We start from the raw sequence: 21169 nt of genomic DNA, 5'->3' as shown, positions 1-21169 counted from the left end.
TTGATACATAAATAATACATCTTGTTTAACAATGATTTTGCTTTCACATTAACTGTTTATTTTTCAGTGTTTAACACATCTACTGGTTGAATAGCAATTTACACTTTAGGCATTGCTGCCCATTTGCTTTAAGAATGTAGTTTTCTCTTGTCGATAATAAACCCTGTTTCCACTAAAACGCCTGTGATTTACTGCAACCTCTCTGATACCAACACATCTCGTTCTGCAGCCTAAAAAATAGGGCCTGTATTATTAAGAGTACTTTTTAGCTCGTATTCATCCACAAATGCACATGCAGTAACTCTGACGCATGGTGTGATGGTGTGCAGACTACAGATGACGGAGGCTGCCCTCGCCCTCTCGGAGCAGAAGTACCACAACCTGGGAGAGCTGCTGACACGAGTGAAGTTTGAGAAAGAAGAACAGAGGGAGCGACAGAGCAGAGAGAGGAGGAAGGAGCAAGAGGTGCGGACAGATGGCACGACGACGATGATGATGATGACCCCTTATATGAGATTCTGACAGATGTTCCCATATTTTTCATGTGTGCTTTAGCCTGTTACTTTTTCATGAGAGCTTTCACATGTGCTTCTAAATTTAGTGAGGTAAATACATTTTCCACTGGCTGTTCCCTACAGGGTAAATCAAGGTCACATGACCGTATAGAGGGGAATACTTTAACCTACAGAGAGAAAAAACGTAACGGGCTTGTCGATCGTATGTTGAGGTATCTCAAATTGGCCAATTCATCTATGACAGAGTTCCCTTCACAGGCCAACAAAGAAGTTAGCATTGCAACGGCTAACGTAGTGCTGTCAGGGTGTCCGCGGGGTCTTAAAAAGTATTAAAAGTTGATAAATCAATTTAGCGAAAATTAAGGCTATTAAAAAGTATTAAAAAGTATTAAACGGCATTTTCCAAGGTATTAAGAAGTCCCACAGCAACGACAACATGAAACACCCTTTAATTTACTGAAACGACATGTCGGGAAACCCCCTCAAGGCGGGCCCATGCATAGCGCGCCGTAAAATGCTGCTTCTCGCTCTAGGGTTCCAACGGCTCCGTGTGTAAGCCCTATATGATCATTTTCTGATAACGATGAAATAGCCCGCCTCCCTCTCCCCACGTCTCCTGCTGCTGCTGGGCTGTCAGAAGAGGGGGAGGAAAAGAGAGGCAGGCACCGTTTATTAAATATTATTATACAGAGAACAGAGTCGTTATCAATTTGTTTTAAAGCTCAATAATTAACAAAGAAGACATCTGATCGGCACTTTTCAAATTTTGTACGGAAGATTTAAACTTTAACAGACATGTTGACCGGCGGAACATTTTTTTTTAACGGAAACTCTGCCGCACGGTTCCCTCGTCCCTTGGAAGAGGCGGAGAGGTGGGTGTTTTTCATCTGCTGGTGGACTACCTGAGAGATATACAGCAGGAGAACACGCCGTCCACCTCGGAGAATAAACAAAAGGGCAACCATGGCAACCATGCTCCGGGGTCTTCTTCGCTGCTTTTGGTGTATTTTGTGGCGGCAGCAGCGCCACTTACAGGCCTGGCATATGTACTACAGCGTTTCCAGCATTTCCAGCGGCCTAGTGTTAACGGACACATTAATGAATCGAATGCGTGTGAACGGAAGACTTTTTTGCATTTGCGTATGCGTTTTACCGTATGCGTCCTCGTGGGGCCGGGGTCTAAGCCAAACTATCTCCGGTCACAGAGATCTGCTATTTTAAAGTAAAGTCAACACATATCGACCCTAATATAGTCTATATTAAGAACGAGAAAAGTCTTAACATATATATCGTTTTTTGTAAACATATGACAAATGTGTGAGGGTGATGACGTCAGAGCATCGTCCTATGTGCCAGGGCTTAGCCCCGGACAGCCCCAGCCCAATTTAACCCCTGGGTATTTGTGAGGGAGCTCCCATATGGCATTACCCCGCTGAAGCTCACCAAAGTTTAATATATTTCATAGTTCAAAGTTTTGTCAATTGTTTTGTTTATTGGTCAAATACTGGTTTCTAATGGTTTCTGAGGAGTTTTACTGGAATGAAAGAGCACAGAGTACAGAAGCAACAAAGCAGCATAGCCTACTGCATTAAACCTGACCTTCACAGAGAGGTTGAAGTTCATGTGGAGAGGAGGCTTCAGTAGTCTGTCTACACTCTGTTTAGTTTTGCTATCTTACAATCAATATAGTAAATGTGAGGTAAAGTGTGTTGCCAATGTAACCGGTTAGAACTCAAAGTTGCGATGAGGTCTTAAAATGTATGGAAAGGGTCTTAAAAAAGGTCTTAAAAGTTATTACATTTTACCTCAGGATTCCTGCATATACCCTGGCTGTTAAATGCTACATGACAGTTTGCATGATCTCTTACAGGACGTCCTAAAATGGATCCCTGCCACACACCCTTGGTAACTGATAGGATTTTAGATGTAGCTGTGTCTCCTACACAACCCCACCTACCAACATGCTACCTACTTCGGCTAAGTAGGTAGCATGCTCAGCCTTTGCTCCCATAAATAAAGGAGATATTAGTTTATGTGTAAACAAGATATCTTAGATTAACAAAAGCTTTAGGTTGTTTGCTTAACAGGATGTCGACATGTTATTTGATAAAAGGGCAGTGACAACACATTACATAACATTACATTTTATTTAGCTGACACATTTATGACACTTTCTCAAAGCAATGTACACACAATGATAACATGGAGTTAAATACTTTGCCTGGAGTGAACTTCTGACCTTCTGATTTTGAGGCGCTTACTTGGAACACAAAGTGAGATTATAAATACATTTTGAAATGCAGCATTTTAAAATTACATTTCTTCTTGGATTTGATTTATTTTGAATGAAAGTGAACCCCTAAAACACTGACAATAGGAATGAAAGCATTTCCTTATTTTTCCACAAATCGATTTATTTTATAGCTTCTTTGTGTCAATTATCCAATTCATATATTGACTATAAATATGTGTGGCAGAAGTCTATTTCCATCTCTTTGTCAACGATGTGCAGCCTAATATGGCAGGAGCATGTAGAAAAAGGAGAAAACACTGAAAAAGATCATGTCAGAGTTCAGTTTAGCAAAAATGACAATGACTGGTGTCCGTTTCCAACCACAATTTGCTCAGTAATACAGCATGAAAAATGAATTTGTATTAAGAGTCTGCTGTAACAAATGTACTTCATGTGTTTCCATCCTGTAGGACAATGCACTCAGAGAGGGCAAACTGCTCAGAGAAACCCAAAACCTGTCCGACGCCAAAGTCCAACTGATGAATAAAGTAAGAGTATTGTGTCTTTAACACAGTATGTTGTCTGAGGAGTGTGAGACTGATTGTGGTGTGTGTTAGGTGGAGGAGCTGGAGCACAGGTGCAAGTCTCAGCAGCAGCAGGTCTTTGAGCTGAAGCAGGAGCTGACCAACAGCAGCGCCGAGCTCAAGCTGCAGCTAGCACAGGCAGAAGGTATCACACACCCACAGAACACACACACTTTCTTATTTACAGATACACAGGGAGAAAGTCTTTTTTTACATAAAGCCAAGCAGAACTTTTGTATGTCCCCCTCTGATAGACCGTCTGGAGATGGAGAAGCGGAGGTCCAAGCAGGCTCTGCAGGACAGTGCCAGTCTCCGCCAGAAAGAGGTGCACTCAGGAACTCATCATTATTAACCAATGTATTATTCACATTTAAAATCATTTGCTCCTGAAAAGTAGAATAATTAAATGAACTAACTTCTGTGAAGTCAATGCTGTCACAATGTTGCATGACAGGGGAGAAAACTGTTTCAACTTGGATTATGAACCGGTTTTCTAATCCTGATCCCTATTGAACCACAAGCTATCATTTGGGTCTACATTCTGAATGACTTTGTTTTTCTTTGGGCCGTCTGCAGTTTGCACAGTGGTTATATTGAGGAGGTTTAAAGAGCATCTTGCAGGTTTTTATTTTTTCTACATTTATGCTTAAACTTGCTTGAAAATTACAATTTAAAAAAAGTGAATGCAGGATTTGATGTCCCGCGGGCCCACCACCTACGGGAAACAGCGATGGGGTCGGGTGCGCTGCCAGAAGGGTGGCAGTGAAGGCAGAGGGTCTCGACGGACCAGACCCGGGCGACAGAAGCTGGCTTTGGGGACGTGGAACGTCACCTCTCTGGGGGGAAGGAGTCGGAGCTTGTGCGGGAGGTGGAGCGTTACCAGTTGGATCTGGTTGGGCTCACCTCTACGCACAGCGTCGGCTCTGGAACCTTACTTCTGGATAGGGGTTGGACTCTATTCTTCTCCGGAGTTGCTCAAGGTGTGAGACGCCGGGCGGGTGTGGGGATACTCACAAGTCCCCGGTTGGGTGCTTCGTTGTTGGAGTCTACCCCAGTGGACGAGAGGGTTGCCTCCCTACGCCTGCGGGTTATGGGGGGGAAAACTCTGACTGTTGTGTGTGCTTATGCACCCAACAGCAGTTCAGAGTATACGGCCTTCTTGGAGACCCTGGAAAGAGTCCTGTATGGGGCTCCTGAAGGGGACTCTTTAATCTTGCTGGGAGACTTCAACGCACATGTGGGCAATGATGGAGACACTTGGAGGGGAGTGATTGGGAGGAACGGCCCCCCTGATCTGAACCGGAGTGGTGGTTTGTTACTGGACTTCTGTGCTAGTCATGGATTGGCCATAACAAACACCATGTTCGAACTTAAGGATGCTCATAAGTGTACGTGGTACCAGAGCACCCTAGGCAGAAGGTCCATGATCGATTTCGTTATCGTATCATCGGACCTGAGGCCGTATGTTTTGGACACTCGGGTAAAGAGAGGGGCGGAGTTGTCAACTGATCACCATCTGGTGGTGAGTTGGGTCGAGTGGCGGGGGAAGCCTCTGGATAGACCTGGTAAGCCCAAACGTGGAGTTCGGGTGAACTGGGAACATCTGGAGGAGGCCCAAGTTCAGGAGGCCTTCAACTCACACCTCCGGCGGAGCTTTTCGGGAATTCCTGTGGAGGTTGGGGACATTGAACCAGAGTGGTCGGTGTTCAAAGCCTGTATTGCCGAAGCCGCGGCGGGGAGCTGTGGTCTCAAAGTCCTAGGTGCCTCAAGGGGCGGTAACCCTCGAACCTCCTGGTGGACACCGGTGGTCAGGGAAGCCGTCCGACTGAAGAAGGAGGCCTTCAGGGATTTGTTATCCCGGGGGACTCCCGAGGCAGTTGCAAGGTACCGACAGGCCCGAAGGGCAGCAGCCTCAGCCGTGGCCGAGGCAAAGCAGCGGGTGTGGGAGAAGTTCGGAGAAGACATGGAAAAAGACTTTCGGGCGGCACCAAAGTTGTTCTGGAAAACTGTCCGACACCTCAGGAGGGGGAAGCAGGGAACCATCCAAGCTGTGTACAGTAAGGATGGGACGTTGTTGACCTCAACTGATGGAGTGTTAGGGCGGTGGAAGGAGCACTTTGAGGAACTCCTGAACCCGACAACTCCGCCCTCTATGTTAGAGGCAGAGCTGGAGTATGACGGGGGATCAACACCAATCTCCCGGGGGGAGGTCACTGAGGTCGTCAAACAACTTCACAGTGGCAAAGCCCCGGGGGTGGATGAGATCCGCCCAGAAATGCTGAAGGCTCTGGGTGTTGAGGGACTGTCATGGTTGACACGTCTCATCAACGTTGTGTGGAAGTCAGAAACAGTACCAAAGGAGTGGCAGACCGGGGTGGTGGTTCCCCTTTTTAAAAAGGGGGATCAGAGGGTGTGTGCCAATTACAGAGGCATCACACTACTCAGCCTCCCCGGGAAAGTTTACTCTAAGTTACTCGAAAGGAGGGTCTGGCCGATTGTCGAACCTCAGATTGAGGAGGAACAATGCGGATTCCGTCCTGGGCGTGGAATGACGGATCAGCTTTTTACTCTCGCAAGGATCCTGGAGGGGGCCTGGGAGTACGCTTATCCAGTCTACATGTGTTTTGTAGACTTGGAGAAGGCGTATGACCGGGTTCCCAGGGAGTCACTGTGGGAGGTGCTGCGGGAGTATGGGGTGAGGGGGTCTCTACTCAGGGCCATCCAATCTCTGTACTCCCAAAGCGAGAGCTGTGTCCGGGTCCTCGGCAGTAAGTCGGACCCATTTCAGGTGAGGGTTGGCCTCCGCCAAGGCTGCGCTTTGTCACCAATCCTGTTTGTAATATACATGGATCGGATTTCGAGGCGTAGTCGTGGGGGAGGGGGTCTGCAGTTCGGTGGACTAAGGATTGCACCACTGCTTTTTGCAGATGATGTGGTTCTGATGGCTTCATCGTTCTGCGACCTTCAGCACTCACTGGATCGGTTCGCAACCGAGTGTGAAGCGGCTGGGATGAGGATCAGCACCTCCAAATCTGAGGCCATGGTTCTCAGCAGGAAACCGATGGACTGTCCACTCCAAGTAGGGAATGAGTCCTTACCCCAAGTGAAGGAGTTCAAGTATCTCAGGGTCTTGTTCTCGAGTGAGGGAACAATGGAGCGTGAGATGGGTCGGAGAATCGGAGCAGCGGAAGCGGTACTGCAGTCTCTTTACCGCACCGTTGTGACGAAAAGGGAGCTGAGCCAGAAGGCAAAGCTCTCTGTCTACCGCGCCATTTTCGTTCTTACCCTCACCTATGTTCATGAAGGATGGGTCATGACCGAAAGAACGAGATCGCGGGTACAAGCGGCCGAGATGGGTTTTCTCCTCAGGGTGGCTGGTGTCTCCCTTAGGGATAAGGTGAGAAGTTCGGTCATCCGGGAGGGACTCGGAGTTGAACCGCTCCTCCTTCGCGTCAAAAGGAGCCAGTTGAGGTGGTTCGGGCACCTAGTTAGGATGCCACCTGGGCGCCTCCCTAGGGAGGTGTTCCAGGCACGTCCAGCTGGGAAGAGACCATGGGGTAGACCTAGAACCAGATGGAGGGATTATATCTCTTCGCTGGCCTGGGAGCGCCTTGGGATCCCCCAGTCAGAGCTGGTTGATGTGGCCAGGGAAAATAAAGTTTGGGGCTCTCTGCTGGAACTGTTACCTCCGCGACCCGACCACGGATAAGCGGGAGAAGATGGATGAATGTAGGATTTGATATGTTTTACGAGACATAAGGGCAGGAATTCAGAGGGAAAGGAGCAATTTTGAGATCTGCTCTTAAAAGCGGCTTTTTTTTAAGGTCATACGTCAAACGCGTCATATTACATCACACAGGGGACACATCTCCGCTCTCTGACCGCGGGTATAGTAGAGTTGCGTTGAGTAGAGCGGTTGGCTTTTAAGGAGCTGGTGTTTTTCGGTAGTTTTACATTGTATTTCACCATTTGTAATCATGGTGCAGTATTGTGTTTGTGCAGGTTGCACAAATACCAGCCTGTCAGGACATCGAGTCCACAGTAAAAAGGACCGGAGCTAGCGTTCGTTCCTGGGTGCGTTGTGCATCCACCTCCCTGCAGCACATACTCTCCACAGCTTTATCAGGAAACCGTATTACTTCTCTTTCCCCCCCCCCCCCCTTCGCTGCTCTCTCTCTCTCCCCTCCGGTACACGGCACCATAAGACATAGGGTGGAGTTGCATTAGGTAACGCTGTGGTGGCTGTACTGCTCCAGCCGTCTCATTTGTGTTTGTTTGTTTCCCCCTGTCTGTGTTGTTTGTGTGTGCGTGGTGGCTGTCACTCCTGGCTCCCAGCTCAACCTCCACTCACCTGCTGCAGCTGTGCACCCTCCCCGACGACACACCTGCTTTCCATCAAGCCATTTACAATGACATATCAACGGAGGCTCCACAACCTTTCTCCGCCAGATCGTCAAGTATCAGCCGTATCTCGCGTCTCCCCTCCGGTCAGCACCATAGTGTGGAGTTGCATTAGGTAACGCGAGATACGGCTGATACTTGCGCATTAGTTTCTGTTATGGATCAGTATCAACAGTCCTGCCAGCAACTTTACTATATTATCAATGCTACTTTAGTTATAGCCTTATATATGATAGCTAACTTTACAATGTTGTGATGTGATGTTAGCTAACATTCTGTAGCTAACGCCGGTCACTCACCAAGATAGCTGCCCAGTTCTCCACTGGTTCTCCTCACACCACAGCTCAATTTCTCTCCGATGGCCGTTATTTATTCTAATCCTTGGCTGCTCCTGGTCTCTTGGATGACTAGCAGGCTCATAATTATAAGGTTGTGGTCCGTCATATGCATTCGAATATTCATGTTCAACTTCTTCTGTGTCTTCTGTGTCGAAACTAGCATTGGGATCCATGTTTATTAATACGTTACACCGGCCGCTCTCCCCCTTGTGTCCCCCGTGTTACGTCACACGTGGGAGGTCACGTGCCGAGGCTTTTTTATGCGGAAGTGAACATTTCTTACAAAAACGACGCCAGATGTCACTGTAGTTTATACTTCTGTATATTTTTGGGAAAATCTATTGTATTCATCATTTTCCTACACATTTATTCACAGGTGTCTTTAACCTGGAAGTTGCTCTTTAAAGGAGGAGTGCGTAGTGTGTTCAGCTGATATATGAATAGGGCTGCACCATTTGGAAAAAATAACTAATTGCAATTATTTTTGACTGATATAGCTATTGTGATATGATTCACGATATCAAAGTGACTGATAATTTTTTCATCATTATTATTGAAGGATATATTTAACATTGTTAAGATGATCTGTACCAAAGATATCTTTGAAGTCTGTAGAATACGAGTTGTATGCCAGGACATCTATGCAAAACCACCTGTTTTTATTAAGATTAATATTTCCCATATTTCGTGTGACAAATACTGCGCCTCCTGCAGTTTGAATATTGCACTAGCCCATATTGCAATTTCGATTATAGCACAGCCCTTTTGCCCCAAGTTGCATGGTCCTTCTAGCCTTAGAGGCATTATAGTGCCCTTTACATGGGGGGACGAATTTGTAACCTATTACATGTTTATTTTTTATTTCACTTTTCTATATGATTAATTAAAACTCCATATTCTAATAAATAAAACTACATATAATGAAATGTACAGGTGGAACAATTGAATCGTCATCTGGAAGAATGTGAGAGGACTCTGCAGGAACGCATCTTCAAACTGGAGGGACAGCGGATACAACTGGAGGAGGTCAGAGTTCAGAGCGTCCATGTTTACAACCAGAAATGTAATGTAACTGCTAACAGGTGTCAGGTAGTAGTTATGTATTAGCCCAAAGCCTAATGCTCTTCATTTAGTGGTTAAAAGGTAGCAGCGGAGGCTATATACTCAGCCATAAAAACACAACTTCACATCAGGACTACAGGGGCTATGCAAATTAGACGTGATTGGTTGGTGTTTTTTCCCACATGTTTCTGAAGCAGTGTTTGACAGGCAGGGCGGCACATCCTTATCGTGCTGGTGGTGCTATCAGGGCTTAAATCACAAAACAACTTTGTACAACTTTGCATGGATTCACTGAAGGCAGCCAAGGTTCAGTGTGAGGGGGCTTTATTAACTGAAGGGGGGGCCTTATTAGTTAGCTTCCCTAACTGTATTTTCCAGATCCGTTATTCAAATCCACAAGGAGGCCTCTTCTCTTTCCACTCTGGGGATTTCCTACTAGACAAGGGGGACACCCTAAAGCTGAGAGTTGAGTAATAAAACACTGAATGTGGCGAGGTACAGTTCGTGGATGCAGTAAAACTACCATCTCCATGTTTTAGAAGCATTTCTACAGAATGAAACTGCAATGAAATGAAATGCTGTTCCTCATTTTGGTTTGTATCCTTAACGACTCCTTCAGAAACTAACCGCGCTCTTTATGTGACGTCGTGTTATGATGTAATTGTGTTGCAGGAGCTGAGTAAAGCCAGAGCGGTGTGTATGACGGAGCGAGCTCAGGCGGAGGAGGAGCTGGGGAGAGTGCGAGCTCTAGTTCGTCTGGAGGAGGTGGGTTTTAAAAAACTGTTATTAAAATGTGACTACATTTTTGGTTACATTATTGATGGCTTGTCTTTGAGGCAACATACGTACAAGGTGAGGTGTAATCAAAGAAGAAAATGAATGTACTGCAGTTAATAATAATAATGCATTTTATTTATGGGCGCCTTTCAAAGCTCTCAAGGACACCTTACAGAGCATAATTAAAAACAAGCAACAAAGAAGATCAAACAGTAATACAAGACTTAAAAACAAAGACTTAAAAACAACAATCAGTTTAGAAAAATTATTAAGATATTGAATATGCCAGTTTAAAAACGTGTGTTTTCAGGCTGGATTTGAAGTTTGAGAGTGAGTCCATATTGCGGATGTCTTGTGGGAGAGAGTTCCAGAGACGGGGTGCAGAGTGGCTGAAGGCTCTTGACCTCATGGTGGTCAGGCGGGCAGAAGGTACAGTGAGTTGGAAGGCAGAGGAGGATCGGAGGGCACGAGAGGGAGTGTAGCTGTGAAGGAGTTCAGAGAGATATGGAGGTGCAAGGGCCTTGAAGGTGAGGAGCAACACTTTAAAATCTATGCGGTATTTAACGGGGAGCCAATGGAGTTGTTGGAGAACCGGAGTGATATGATTAATGGAAGGAGTTCTGGTAATGATACGGGCGGCTGAGTTTTGGACCAGTTGGAGCTTACGCAGGGATTTGTGAGGAAGACCAGAGAGGATGGAGTTGCAGTTAAACAGCTCTGGAGTGATGACATGCTATCTGAGATCATTGGAGTTCAGATACCATGTGTCCCAGTCAGCCTCAGCAAAACAGCCCTGAATATGATGTAAGGTTTTTCAGTACAATTAATACCATCCCTGAGTTTGTATACCAAGCAATCTTTTTTTTTTACCTCTTGCTTTGAGAAATATAAAAGAATAATATTTTACAAACTCTCATTAATTATGGCTAATTCTAATATTGTAGGCATTTTAGAAATTACCTTACAATATGCTTTCCTCCCTCGCATTCATTGTTTTAAAAAAAAATCTTTATGTATTTGACAGGGACAGTGCACATTGATTTACATTCCCATGTGTAAATGCGCCAGAGTTAGCAAACAGGCTATTTTTCATCTGCAGTCCCTTGACAGATGTTGAAAGTCATCCTAAAAAAAAATGTCACTTCAAATGACAGGTAAATACAATCAGTAAAACAACATTCAAAATAGATGCTTATATTATGATAAAAGCATATATAAAAACATAAAAACTAAACTAAAATGCATATTCACAAAGCAGACAGATAGCATCAGGTCAAAGCACATGTACAAACAGAGCGTTGTAAAGTGCAGATTGTGTCAGTATTGACAGAGCTGATTTTCCACGAACCATGTTTTTAAGTTAGATTTGAATAAAGTGCAGGTGTTTTGTTCTCTAATCTTTACTGGGACTGAGTTCCAGTGTTGTGCAGCTTTAAAAGAAAAAGAAGATTGGCTGAATGAACTCTTCCTTAATGGAGCAACGCAGTCTCCTCTGGTTGCAGCTCTTGTTGACCTAGTTACAGGTGTGCGTATGGTGATCACATGTCTGAGCAGAGGTGAGGTAAGGCCGTGTATTATTTTGTACATGAGGCAAGCATTTGCATATCTCATTACATTTTCCCAGCTCAACAAGTTATATTTTGTGAGTATTGGGCAATAAGATAAGATAAGATAGAGCTTTATTGTCTCCCTTAGGAGAAATTTGTCTTGGGCATCGAGATAATACACATAAAACATTCAGATCTGAGAATGATGATGAGAATAAACTCACTAAAAGAATAGGTGATTTCTTACCTACTATTTTAAGTTTTTGTTTGTATCATGATTCCAGGGGTTTAAGAGTGGTTGTTCAGGCATGTGAGCAGGTTGCTAAGCAGTATGTGATGTGAGATAAAACCATAGAGTGCATGTACCTGTACATCTGTTGACATGCACTCTCTGGTAAACCTCAAATGTGACAGACTGAATTTGATCCTGTTGCAAACCCTTTTCACCTGAGCCTTAAAATTGAGTCTTGAATCAATGAAGACCCCCAGGCATTTGTACTGTGAGACCACCTGTAGCCTCTCCCCGGAAACACAAACACATCTGGCTCAACGCAGGAGGACTTGGTTTTGGTGAAGAACATACATACAGTTTTACTGACATCTAGTTGCAGACAGCATTGCTCCAACCAAGCTGTTACATGAACCATCTTGTTCGTCAGTTCATTAGCCACTAGTGTCAGACTGCCTCCGTGAACATACATGACAGTATCATCAGCATACGTTTGGATGTTTGTGTCAGGACATAGCGATGTCGTTTATATACAATGAAAATAACAATGGACCCAGAATTGACCCTCGTGGGACACCTGTGGACAGCTGGAGGTTAGAGGATTGATTATTCTGTACTCTGACATATACTGAGAACGGTTGAACAAATATGATTCTATCCATTTCAGTGTTTGTGTGGAGAAGTTAATGCTGGATAGCTTAGATATGAGTTTTTTGTCAAGGGCCTTCTTTACGTCGAGAAACACTGCTCCTACAACACCACCTTTATCCATTTTGGATTTGATTTGTTCTGTGAAAAAACAGTTGGCTGACTCTTTGAATGAAAAGCAGATCATGCTTGTCGTGGCTACCTTCCTTGTTTTTCTATCAAGCCACTACACGCCTTAAACAGACTCGTTTTTCTTTCCTTTATATTACTTACAGTCAGTGGCGTTTTTATATGTACAAAGTGGGCACGAACAACTTAGATGTGTTTAAGTGTTTAAGCTTCTGGTGCTTTTTTAAACAAGTAAACAAATATCTGTAGGCTGTCCTTAGTTCCGACAGAGAGAGGGGGGGGGGGGGTATAAGGAAAACACAAGACACTCGTCACCGAGGTCACAATGTCAATCGATCCAGCAGAGCAATAGCCTATAGGCAACACACAGAAGATCAACAAAATATATGACATAAAATGAACTTACCAAAGCTGAAGTAGATGGTCAACTTCCTTCATTTTCTTTCCGTTTTACTGATTTGAATCGCAGATACGCTGCTCTCTCTCGTCTCCTCTTCACAAACAACTACTATTTTCGCGGCACACGTACTTACAGTACAGTCAATCAGCTCTCTGAATTATGAGATGACGTTTTGGTGGGTATGTCAGCTTGAATAGGACAATACTCTGAGCATGCGCAGTGTAGTTTTTACAGCACCCATTCACTTAGACCAGTGGTTCCCAACCTGGGGGTCGCGACCCCCTTGGGGGGTCGCCAAAGATCGCAGGGGGGGCGCCAGACCTCAGATGATTTGAGGCCTAATATCATATTTAGAATAAAAATAAATAAAAAATGTACATATAATTTTTTTTTTACGTATCATTTTTTTTACATATTGTAACGCAATACATGATTGGCGCTAAAAGCCTTGTCTATATTACAATAAAATATAGATGAACTGAAATTAAAATTCAAAAAATTCATCTGATACTCCTCCGATTGGCGCCAACATTGATGTTACTGTGTCAGCTTTCATAATAATAACAGTTTGCTGCGCTTGCTAGCTAGCGACCGACTTCATAAGGTGAATATTTTTGTCTAAAAATGTCTGAAAAACGTAAAGGAAATGACAGCTCCTCTGCAATCAAAAAGAAAATGAGGACCTACCTAGAGAGCTTTCTTAACTTCGGTTTCATGGAGGGAACGGACAAAACCCGCCCAGAGTGTGTGATATGCAGAGAGAAGCTAGCCAACGAAAGCATGAAACCCAGCAAAATGAAGAGACACCAACAGACCATGCACCCAGAAACAGTCGGGCGTGAGCGGGACTTTTTCATAAAGAAACAACACCTTGCAAAGGCAAACAAGCTAATGGATATTAGAACAGCGTTTGTTAGGGCTGGCAGCGAGGCCTCTTTTGAATGTGCACTTTTAATAGCAAAGGCAAAGAAACCGCACAACATTGGCGAGCAGCTCATTAAGCCAGCTTGCATTAAGATGGCTGAGAAACTGTGCGGCCCGCAGGTCGCGGAGAAGCTAAAAACTGTACCACTGTCAAACAATACGGTGAAAGACAGAATTGAGAAGATGGCAAGTAACTGCGAGCTGCAGCTGCTCGAAAAGCTTGGAAAGGGGCCATTTGCCATACAACTTGATGAAACCACAACTGTAGCAGACGAGGCTGTGCTGATCGTTTATGTGTAATATATAGATGGGGAAGATTTGAAGCAGGACATTCTTATGTCAGTCAACCTTACCACTACCACCCGGGGTGAGGACATTTTTAATGCAATGGATTCTTACCTCTCATCCCACAAGCTTTCCTATGAGAATTTAGTTGCATGTTGCACAGACGGAGCTGCCTCAATGATGGGGAAAAACGGGATTTAACAGTCGCTTGAAAGAAAAGGCCCCACACTGCACAATATTTCACTGTGTGATACATCGCCAGGCCCTGGCCAGCAAGAAACTGTCAGAAGACCTCAGCGAAACACTCTCAAGTGTTATTAAAATAGTCAATTTCATCAAAGGTCGCCCCACCAACAAGCGTCTATTCGCAGACTTGTGCGAGGATGAAGCGCGCCAAACCCTCCTCCTGCACACCGAGGTGCGCTGGCTCTCACGCGGCCGAGTGCTGGCAAGCTTTGTAGAACTGAAGGAAAAAATTGAAGAGTTTCTACAAACTCGTAACCGCGCACTGTCAGAGCAAGTGACTGAGTCATTCTGGATTAAAAGAGCATACCTGGCCGACATCTTCAGTCTCTACAATGAAACAAACAAGCGTCTGCAAGGCGTGGAGTCCAACATTCTCCAATGATGCATTTGTGCGCAAACTGGAGTACAGGGTCGAGAAAATGGAGAGGGGGGAGCTGCAACAGTTTCCACTACTGCTGAAACAATCCCAAAACAATCCTGAAACGGTGCCTGTACGTCGCGAGTTCATCCGCCATATGAACGCACTGCAAACGGAAATGCAATCACGGTTCGCTGACATAGACGAGTATGTCTCCAAGGAATTGTGGGTTTTAGATCCCTTTATTGCCAAAGTTGAGGATGTGGAATACCTGGATTGCGAAGATGAGCTCACCGACATCCAAGCTGACTCGCTGTCAAAGAAATACTTCCAGGAAAAAGGATTCAAAAAGTTTGGGATTCTCAAAGGACCAAGCCTCGCTCCAAAGATCACACTGCATGCCACGACCAGGATTATACTCCCATTCAGTACGACATATCTATCAGAAACAACCTTCAGCGTACTTGTTGCCATCAAAACAAAAGCACGCAACACACTGGACGTTCACAACGACTTTAGACTGGCTGTCACTCACATTACACCGGACATTCCATCCCTGGCTGCGGGCGTGCAAGCCCAAGGTTCACATTAATGAACCTACTTGAACCTTGTCTTCTCTCTGCTACCTGTTCCATGGCAGACAAGCATTTGATTTACCTGCTTAATATGCCAGTTTTTCATTTTTGTTTTATACAGGCCTATGCAACCATATTACCATTTATTTATTAGACATAGTATATTCTTTTGAAGTGTCCTGTTCTTCGACATTTGAAATAAATATGATGCATACATTTGCAAGTTAGTAGCTAATAAAAGCATACAAAGACAGAAATGTATCATTTTTTCTTTAATATAAATGTTTCTTCTGCGCGTAAAGTGCCGGTTTCAGTTGGATTATTTGTCAAAGTTGCTCCGATCAGATCGGTCTCCTCGATTTTGTAGATTATTTGCGATTTTTGAATCCAAATAAACACATCGCCAAAATCCGGCTTACTTTGAGCATGTGTTTTAAACAGTTGAATCCCTTTGTGAATTGTTTCCACTTGCGCCGTCCTTTAATTTCTTGATACAGCGGGCATCCAAATTCATTAATCCTGAATCCAATAACCAACAAAGTCACTCCAATAGTGCTCCTTAATTACGCTTTCATCCTCCTTTAAGGAAATACTTCACATTCATCCAGTTTGTGACAGTAGTTGTAGCATTTTTTAGGCTTTTAAACTTTAATTACCGCTGTTGCCGTGTGTGTGTGGGGAGGGGGGGCACGGCTGTCACTACCCGATCTGCCCCCCTGCCCGATCTGTACTGCGCATGTGCGAGATGGTCCGCCATACTGGACAACTACATACGGCAACTGTAATAGGACACTTCACACAGTGGCGTTTGGCAAAGCAGAAAAAGAACACAAAAAACCGGGAGAGATGAGTTATTGTTATGACAACGTGACTTCACTATTATTTAACAACTCTTTTTATTGGGTTCTTTTATTTGGGGTTAAGTACATTGTCAGAATAAGTGAGACATAGATTTAACTTCTGTTAGACAGCTATATGCCATACATTTTTGCATACATTCACAGTAAATATTTATTCAGTATGATATCTGCCAAACAGAAGTTAAATCCATTTTCTTTTTGTGCTTTGCCAAACGCCACTGTGTCAAGTGTCCTAGTTGGGTTGCCGTACGGAGTTGTCCAGTATGGCAGATCATCTCGCACATGCACAGTACAGATCGGGCAGGGGGGCAGATCGGCAACAGCGATAATTAAAGTTTCAAAGTTTTGGGGGGTCGCAAATTCCAACAGGAGTCATTTGGGGGGGCCCTGGGTGAAAAAGGTTGGGAACCCCTGACTTAGACAGTGAGAGGGAGGGGCTGGATCAGGGCTTGACCCACGTCGCTCAACACGGCTCAATAGGCACACACTGTAGACACTAATTAGAAGAACACAGACTAAAACAGCAATGTACAGATGAATCAGATGATTAAAGATGATCTTAAAATGTATTTTAAGATGTATTCTTTTTGCATTTATTTGCATTTTTTTGGAATTATTATTTGAATTACTTTCTGCTGACACTAGGTGAGGCTGTGCCCCAGCTGCCCCTAATGACCAGTCGCCACTGCTTACAGTTGAAGAGTTGCTTGGCCTCCGATGGTTTGAATGATATTATACGATGTGTTGCTCAAAATCAAATAAAAACTTTTACACATGCAACAAAGAAAAGAGGCCTTTACAATATTCAAAACAAATAGGCAAAACTCAAATAAAATAACAAACAACTTAGGTATTCTTTCTTTCCTGATAAGGCTTATATAACGTGATAACTTAAAGGGTAATTGGACGTTTAAAAACTGTTCCTCAACGGCATCTTTCTAGCAGGTTTCCCATCACTGTCACTTTAGAGAAGGCGCAGTGGGAATTGAAGTCTTTTATGCTCTGGTTGACTACAGACGTCACTATTAGGTGGCCTTTCTTATAAAAACAAAATACTGGCTCTACCAATCCTAGTGAAATAAAGTCACTTCACGATCCTCCTGAACTCACCTGTGGTTTCCCCTGAGCAGCAGGAGCACGTGTCCTCTGTAGAGGAGAAGCTCCGCTGTATGCGCTGCAGCCTGCAGGAGGTGCAGCTCCACTCCTCGCAGCAGAAGCAGACCATCTCTGAGCTGCAGGCCAAGAACAGCCAGCTGAGCGTGGGGGTGGACGGACTGAGGCACCGCACGGAGGAGCTGCAGCAGGTCAGGACCCCCAGCTGTACACCTTTCACTATTCAGCCTGTGTGGACATCGTTCAATCCAATATGTAACTCACAATATGGATTAAATAGTAGTGGTGCATAATAAAATATACAAAAGTCCTAACAGGCAAGTGAGAAAAAGAAACTCGGGTGATCCTAGGTGTTAAGTTAAATCGTATTTGCTTCTGTGAAAACATTTGTTGTGGTCCTGTAAATGTTGTTTTCATGTGTAATACATTTTGGGAAACAAGTTTTGCTAGGATATTTAAAGTTACTTGGAAGAACACAGGTATTTCATCTTATTTCAAACTTGGGCAAATAGGGCACATGGTTTTTACAAGACAACTTTTTTTTATTTTCGATTAAAGTTTGATCTGAATAGTTTTTCTTTCTCCTGCGTTAATGACTTTTGAATGAGTGAAAGAAAAGGTGTTGCCAAGATAGGGTTTGGGATACTATTTATGAGATCTTTTTATCTTCGAAACAGCATTACAACAAGAAACACTTGGGGAAATGATCCCCATCAACAAGTCTATAGGACTCAGAAGACTATCCTGGCACAACCTGGTTTTACTTGATCTTAAGTCATAAACACAGGGGAGAGGCCACATCAGATCAGACCCCTGTTTGTTAAGACAGATTCACGTTATTTAACTAGAAACTAGAAAGAGGATGTGGAATGTGAACATTTAGAGTTGTGAAAAAGGTACGTCTTCAACGTTTTCCAACATCTTGTAGCCTTTTCCCATGTTTCTTTGCATATGTAGGCAAATGAATCAAACGTTGTATCAGAATCCAAGGGAGAACATTCATCTTCAACCTCTGCTCATTCATATTGGCTCATCATTTAAAGTGAAGTGGACAGATTAGTGTAACTCACCTTGGGTGTTTGACTTCTTTCCTTCAGTTATGTCCAGAGGCTTTTTCTTGTTTTAAAATCAAAGAACAAGATACAGCTGTTAATTTCTGAAATGATGGTTTGACAGAGACAGTGTATTGTCCATCTAAACCTTGAAAATATGTCAGTCACCTCATAGTGTGTCACGTATGGGACTTTTATTTGCAGCCAAATTCTAGAAAAAATCTCTCATGTGTAGCTCATCCCTTTCTCCATGCATGCTGGGATATAAAGATACTCACAGCTTCTGTACAGTGTCCTTATCCATGTGACAAACCTCCGGGAGTGATACATGATACATGTTTTGAGCTGGGTGTTGATCAGGTGGTATTTTGTTGCAGGATCTCTCGGGGAAGGAGCAGGAGAAGGTGGCTGCAGTGAGCCGGGTGAAGGTGGAGCTGCAGGAGCAGATCGGACACCTACAGGCAGAGAGGACGGCTCAGGGGGGCCTGAGGGAGAAGATCAGCGCTCTGGAGAGAGAGATCAAAGGTGCACACCACTCTTTCAGAGCTTCCACACAAAGAGAAGTACATTTCTTCAAATGAAATGGTTTCTTATTGTGTCTTTATTTGTGTGATTTATTCCAGGTTAAATACATATTTTGTATGTTTCTACAAGTTACTTAAAACCAGTGTTTATATCGTTAATAAAAGATATACATTTGGTTTAAAAAAAATATTTAGTACTATTTAGGTTTTTTGTCACCATTTAGCTACACTTCCCATCTCTCGGTCGCTTTTCATCTCAAACACAACCACACATGGAGGAGCAATACTGAATTGCAATCATCCAACTGGTGTATCTTATCCGATAATGTGCAATAAGTTTGACTCGTGGCAAAAAGAATGTCTTTGGTTTGACAAGATTGACAGAAATGTTCAATATATTATGGTGACTGAAAGAGGACATTGGACATAGGGTTCCAACATGAAAACAAAAGACAATTCATTTCAAAGTTAGCTGATATGTAAATACTTTTTGGCATCTTAAAATGGACTCAAATTATTTGAGTTTAAATATTATAACGTTGCAGCATAAAGGAAGACTGCTTGAAACAAAGCAGATTAACCCAGGTCCAGTTTTTCCCTTTTTCAATTAAAAAGACACTTAACTTCAGAATGTAATGTATTTAAAATGCATCATGTGTGTAAATATGAAATATGTTCTTTATTTTCACACCATTCTCCCTCTGTGCTTGCTGTGCTGCAGTGCTCAGCAGCAGCCACAGGGAGGTGCTCCTGGACAAAGAGAGTGAGATGTCCTCCATGCTGGAGAAGCTCCGTCTGAAGGAGTCCGAGATCCAGAGGATGAGGGAGGACGAAGCAAACCGGGCCAGCTACCTGCAGTCTGCCATCCTCACATACGTCCAGGGCTCGCCTCTGGGACACTACAGCAGCCCCAAGAAGTGACCCCCAGACCGCTTCTGAGCCCTCAGGACCGTCTGCAGAATACAAATAAATCGTTATTGTTCTGACATGAAACATTTGGAAAACTCTGAAGAATCATGAGTGTTCTGGGACCTTGGTGCGGGGCCATATGACTGTGAGCTGTAAACATACTGTACCTTACACAATGTGCAGACCCAGTCGTGAAAGGGTTACAAAGTCTACTGGCACCAAATCCAGGATGGTCAGAGGATATTCATGGTCCCTAGTGAAGGAATATGACATGCATACATTTGGAAGCATTTTTAGATCTCTATTTGGTAAATCAATGAACTTTTAAGTCTTTGGATCCATCTACCCTTTTATTGTGTAAAAAAACTTGCCAGCTGGATGAGATTATTACCTGTTTCAAAATACCGTGTTTTTATCCTTCTACAGTTTAAGCGTCAGGTTTGATTCATTACTCTAAACATAAAAAAAGGAAAAAGGGGTATTATTTCTCCCATGCCAAGTACCTTTAACTGTCTAGAGGTGCAAGAAGTGTGTAGAGCCTTCAGTAAAGTCTGTCTTATAACAAAATTCTGGATCCGAGACTAAAAACCACTTATATTTGAATTGCTTTGACCACAGCCCTGTCTTAATGCTCTACATGTTCTTGTATCATTGCCAACACATGCCGTCTCTCGTGTCTTTAGCTCTCCCATTAACTCTGTTTAGTGAACTGTCCTTCAAATGGATCGTGCGTCAACATTTCCATCTGTTTGCAGCCCATTGTGTTCCTTATTCTTCTTCTCTCCAGTCTAAATGACATTCCAGTGTTTACATACAGATTGAGATTTGCTTCAAATATGCCTTAATATGTTATCATATCTGTCACACCAGAGGCTGCCTCTCTGCAGTTCAGATATAGAGCATTACATTGATTCACAACATGTCTGTTGTTTTTACTAATGATTTCATGAAGGAAGTCTGTCAAATTGAACTCCTGATTCAGCCTTTTTGACAAATTGCTGTTTTATATCTTCATATTGTTTCAGATATATTTGAAGGTGCTTTTACAATTTTTACATATCATCTAAATGTGGTAGTTTCTGAACTAAATCTCTTGATTTTCTTAATGTGTAATAATTTAGCAGTTGATCTAGATTAGTCTATAATGCCATTCAACATTTAACAGTACACTAGTCAGTGTGTTGTGTGTTAGTGGGGTGGGGATGTATGAGGTCATTGGGTCTTTGAATTACTGCCAAAGATATTTTACTGTCAAGATGGTTCAGGCCCATTTAAAACCATTGATAGTCACTATGGAGGAACCTTCACCGCCTTATGGGATCATCATACAAGTGTATCGCATTGGTAGTTACATTTAAAACATTAATACATATCCCGGAATATGCTTACTTATTTATATATGATTTAAAAATTAAGAAATTTAAAACACAATCCAGTCATATAGTAGTACAATAACAACA

General features: G+C 43.4%; 1 protein-coding gene across 3 annotated transcripts in view; it reads left to right on the top strand.

Annotated features, from left to right (window-relative positions):
- Positions 1 to 20679, top strand: part of lrrc45 (leucine rich repeat containing 45) — a 53423-nt gene extending 32744 nt beyond the window's left edge. For all 3 annotated transcript variants that reach the window (XM_079657941.1, XM_079657943.1, XM_079657942.1), the window contains exons 10-18: positions 330 to 465; positions 3219 to 3296; positions 3366 to 3477; positions 3587 to 3657; positions 9005 to 9097; positions 9806 to 9898; positions 17242 to 17415; positions 18654 to 18801; positions 19522 to 20679. In XM_079657941.1, coding sequence (XP_079514067.1) covers positions 330 to 465; positions 3219 to 3296; positions 3366 to 3477; positions 3587 to 3657; positions 9005 to 9097; positions 9806 to 9898; positions 17242 to 17415; positions 18654 to 18801; positions 19522 to 19721 — 1105 coding nt within the window. In that variant the 3' untranslated portion in view covers positions 19722 to 20679. The remainder of the gene's footprint in view (positions 1 to 329; positions 466 to 3218; positions 3297 to 3365; positions 3478 to 3586; positions 3658 to 9004; positions 9098 to 9805; positions 9899 to 17241; positions 17416 to 18653; positions 18802 to 19521) is intronic.
- The last annotated feature ends 490 nt before the right edge of the window (positions 20680 to 21169 follow it).

The sequence above is a fragment of the Notothenia rossii genome (assembly GCF_949606895.1).
Source record: "Notothenia rossii genome assembly, chromosome: 11".
NCBI classification, from domain to species: Eukaryota; Metazoa; Chordata; class Actinopteri; order Perciformes; family Nototheniidae; genus Notothenia; species Notothenia rossii.
This window is presented reverse-complemented; position numbering and strand designations above follow the sequence as displayed.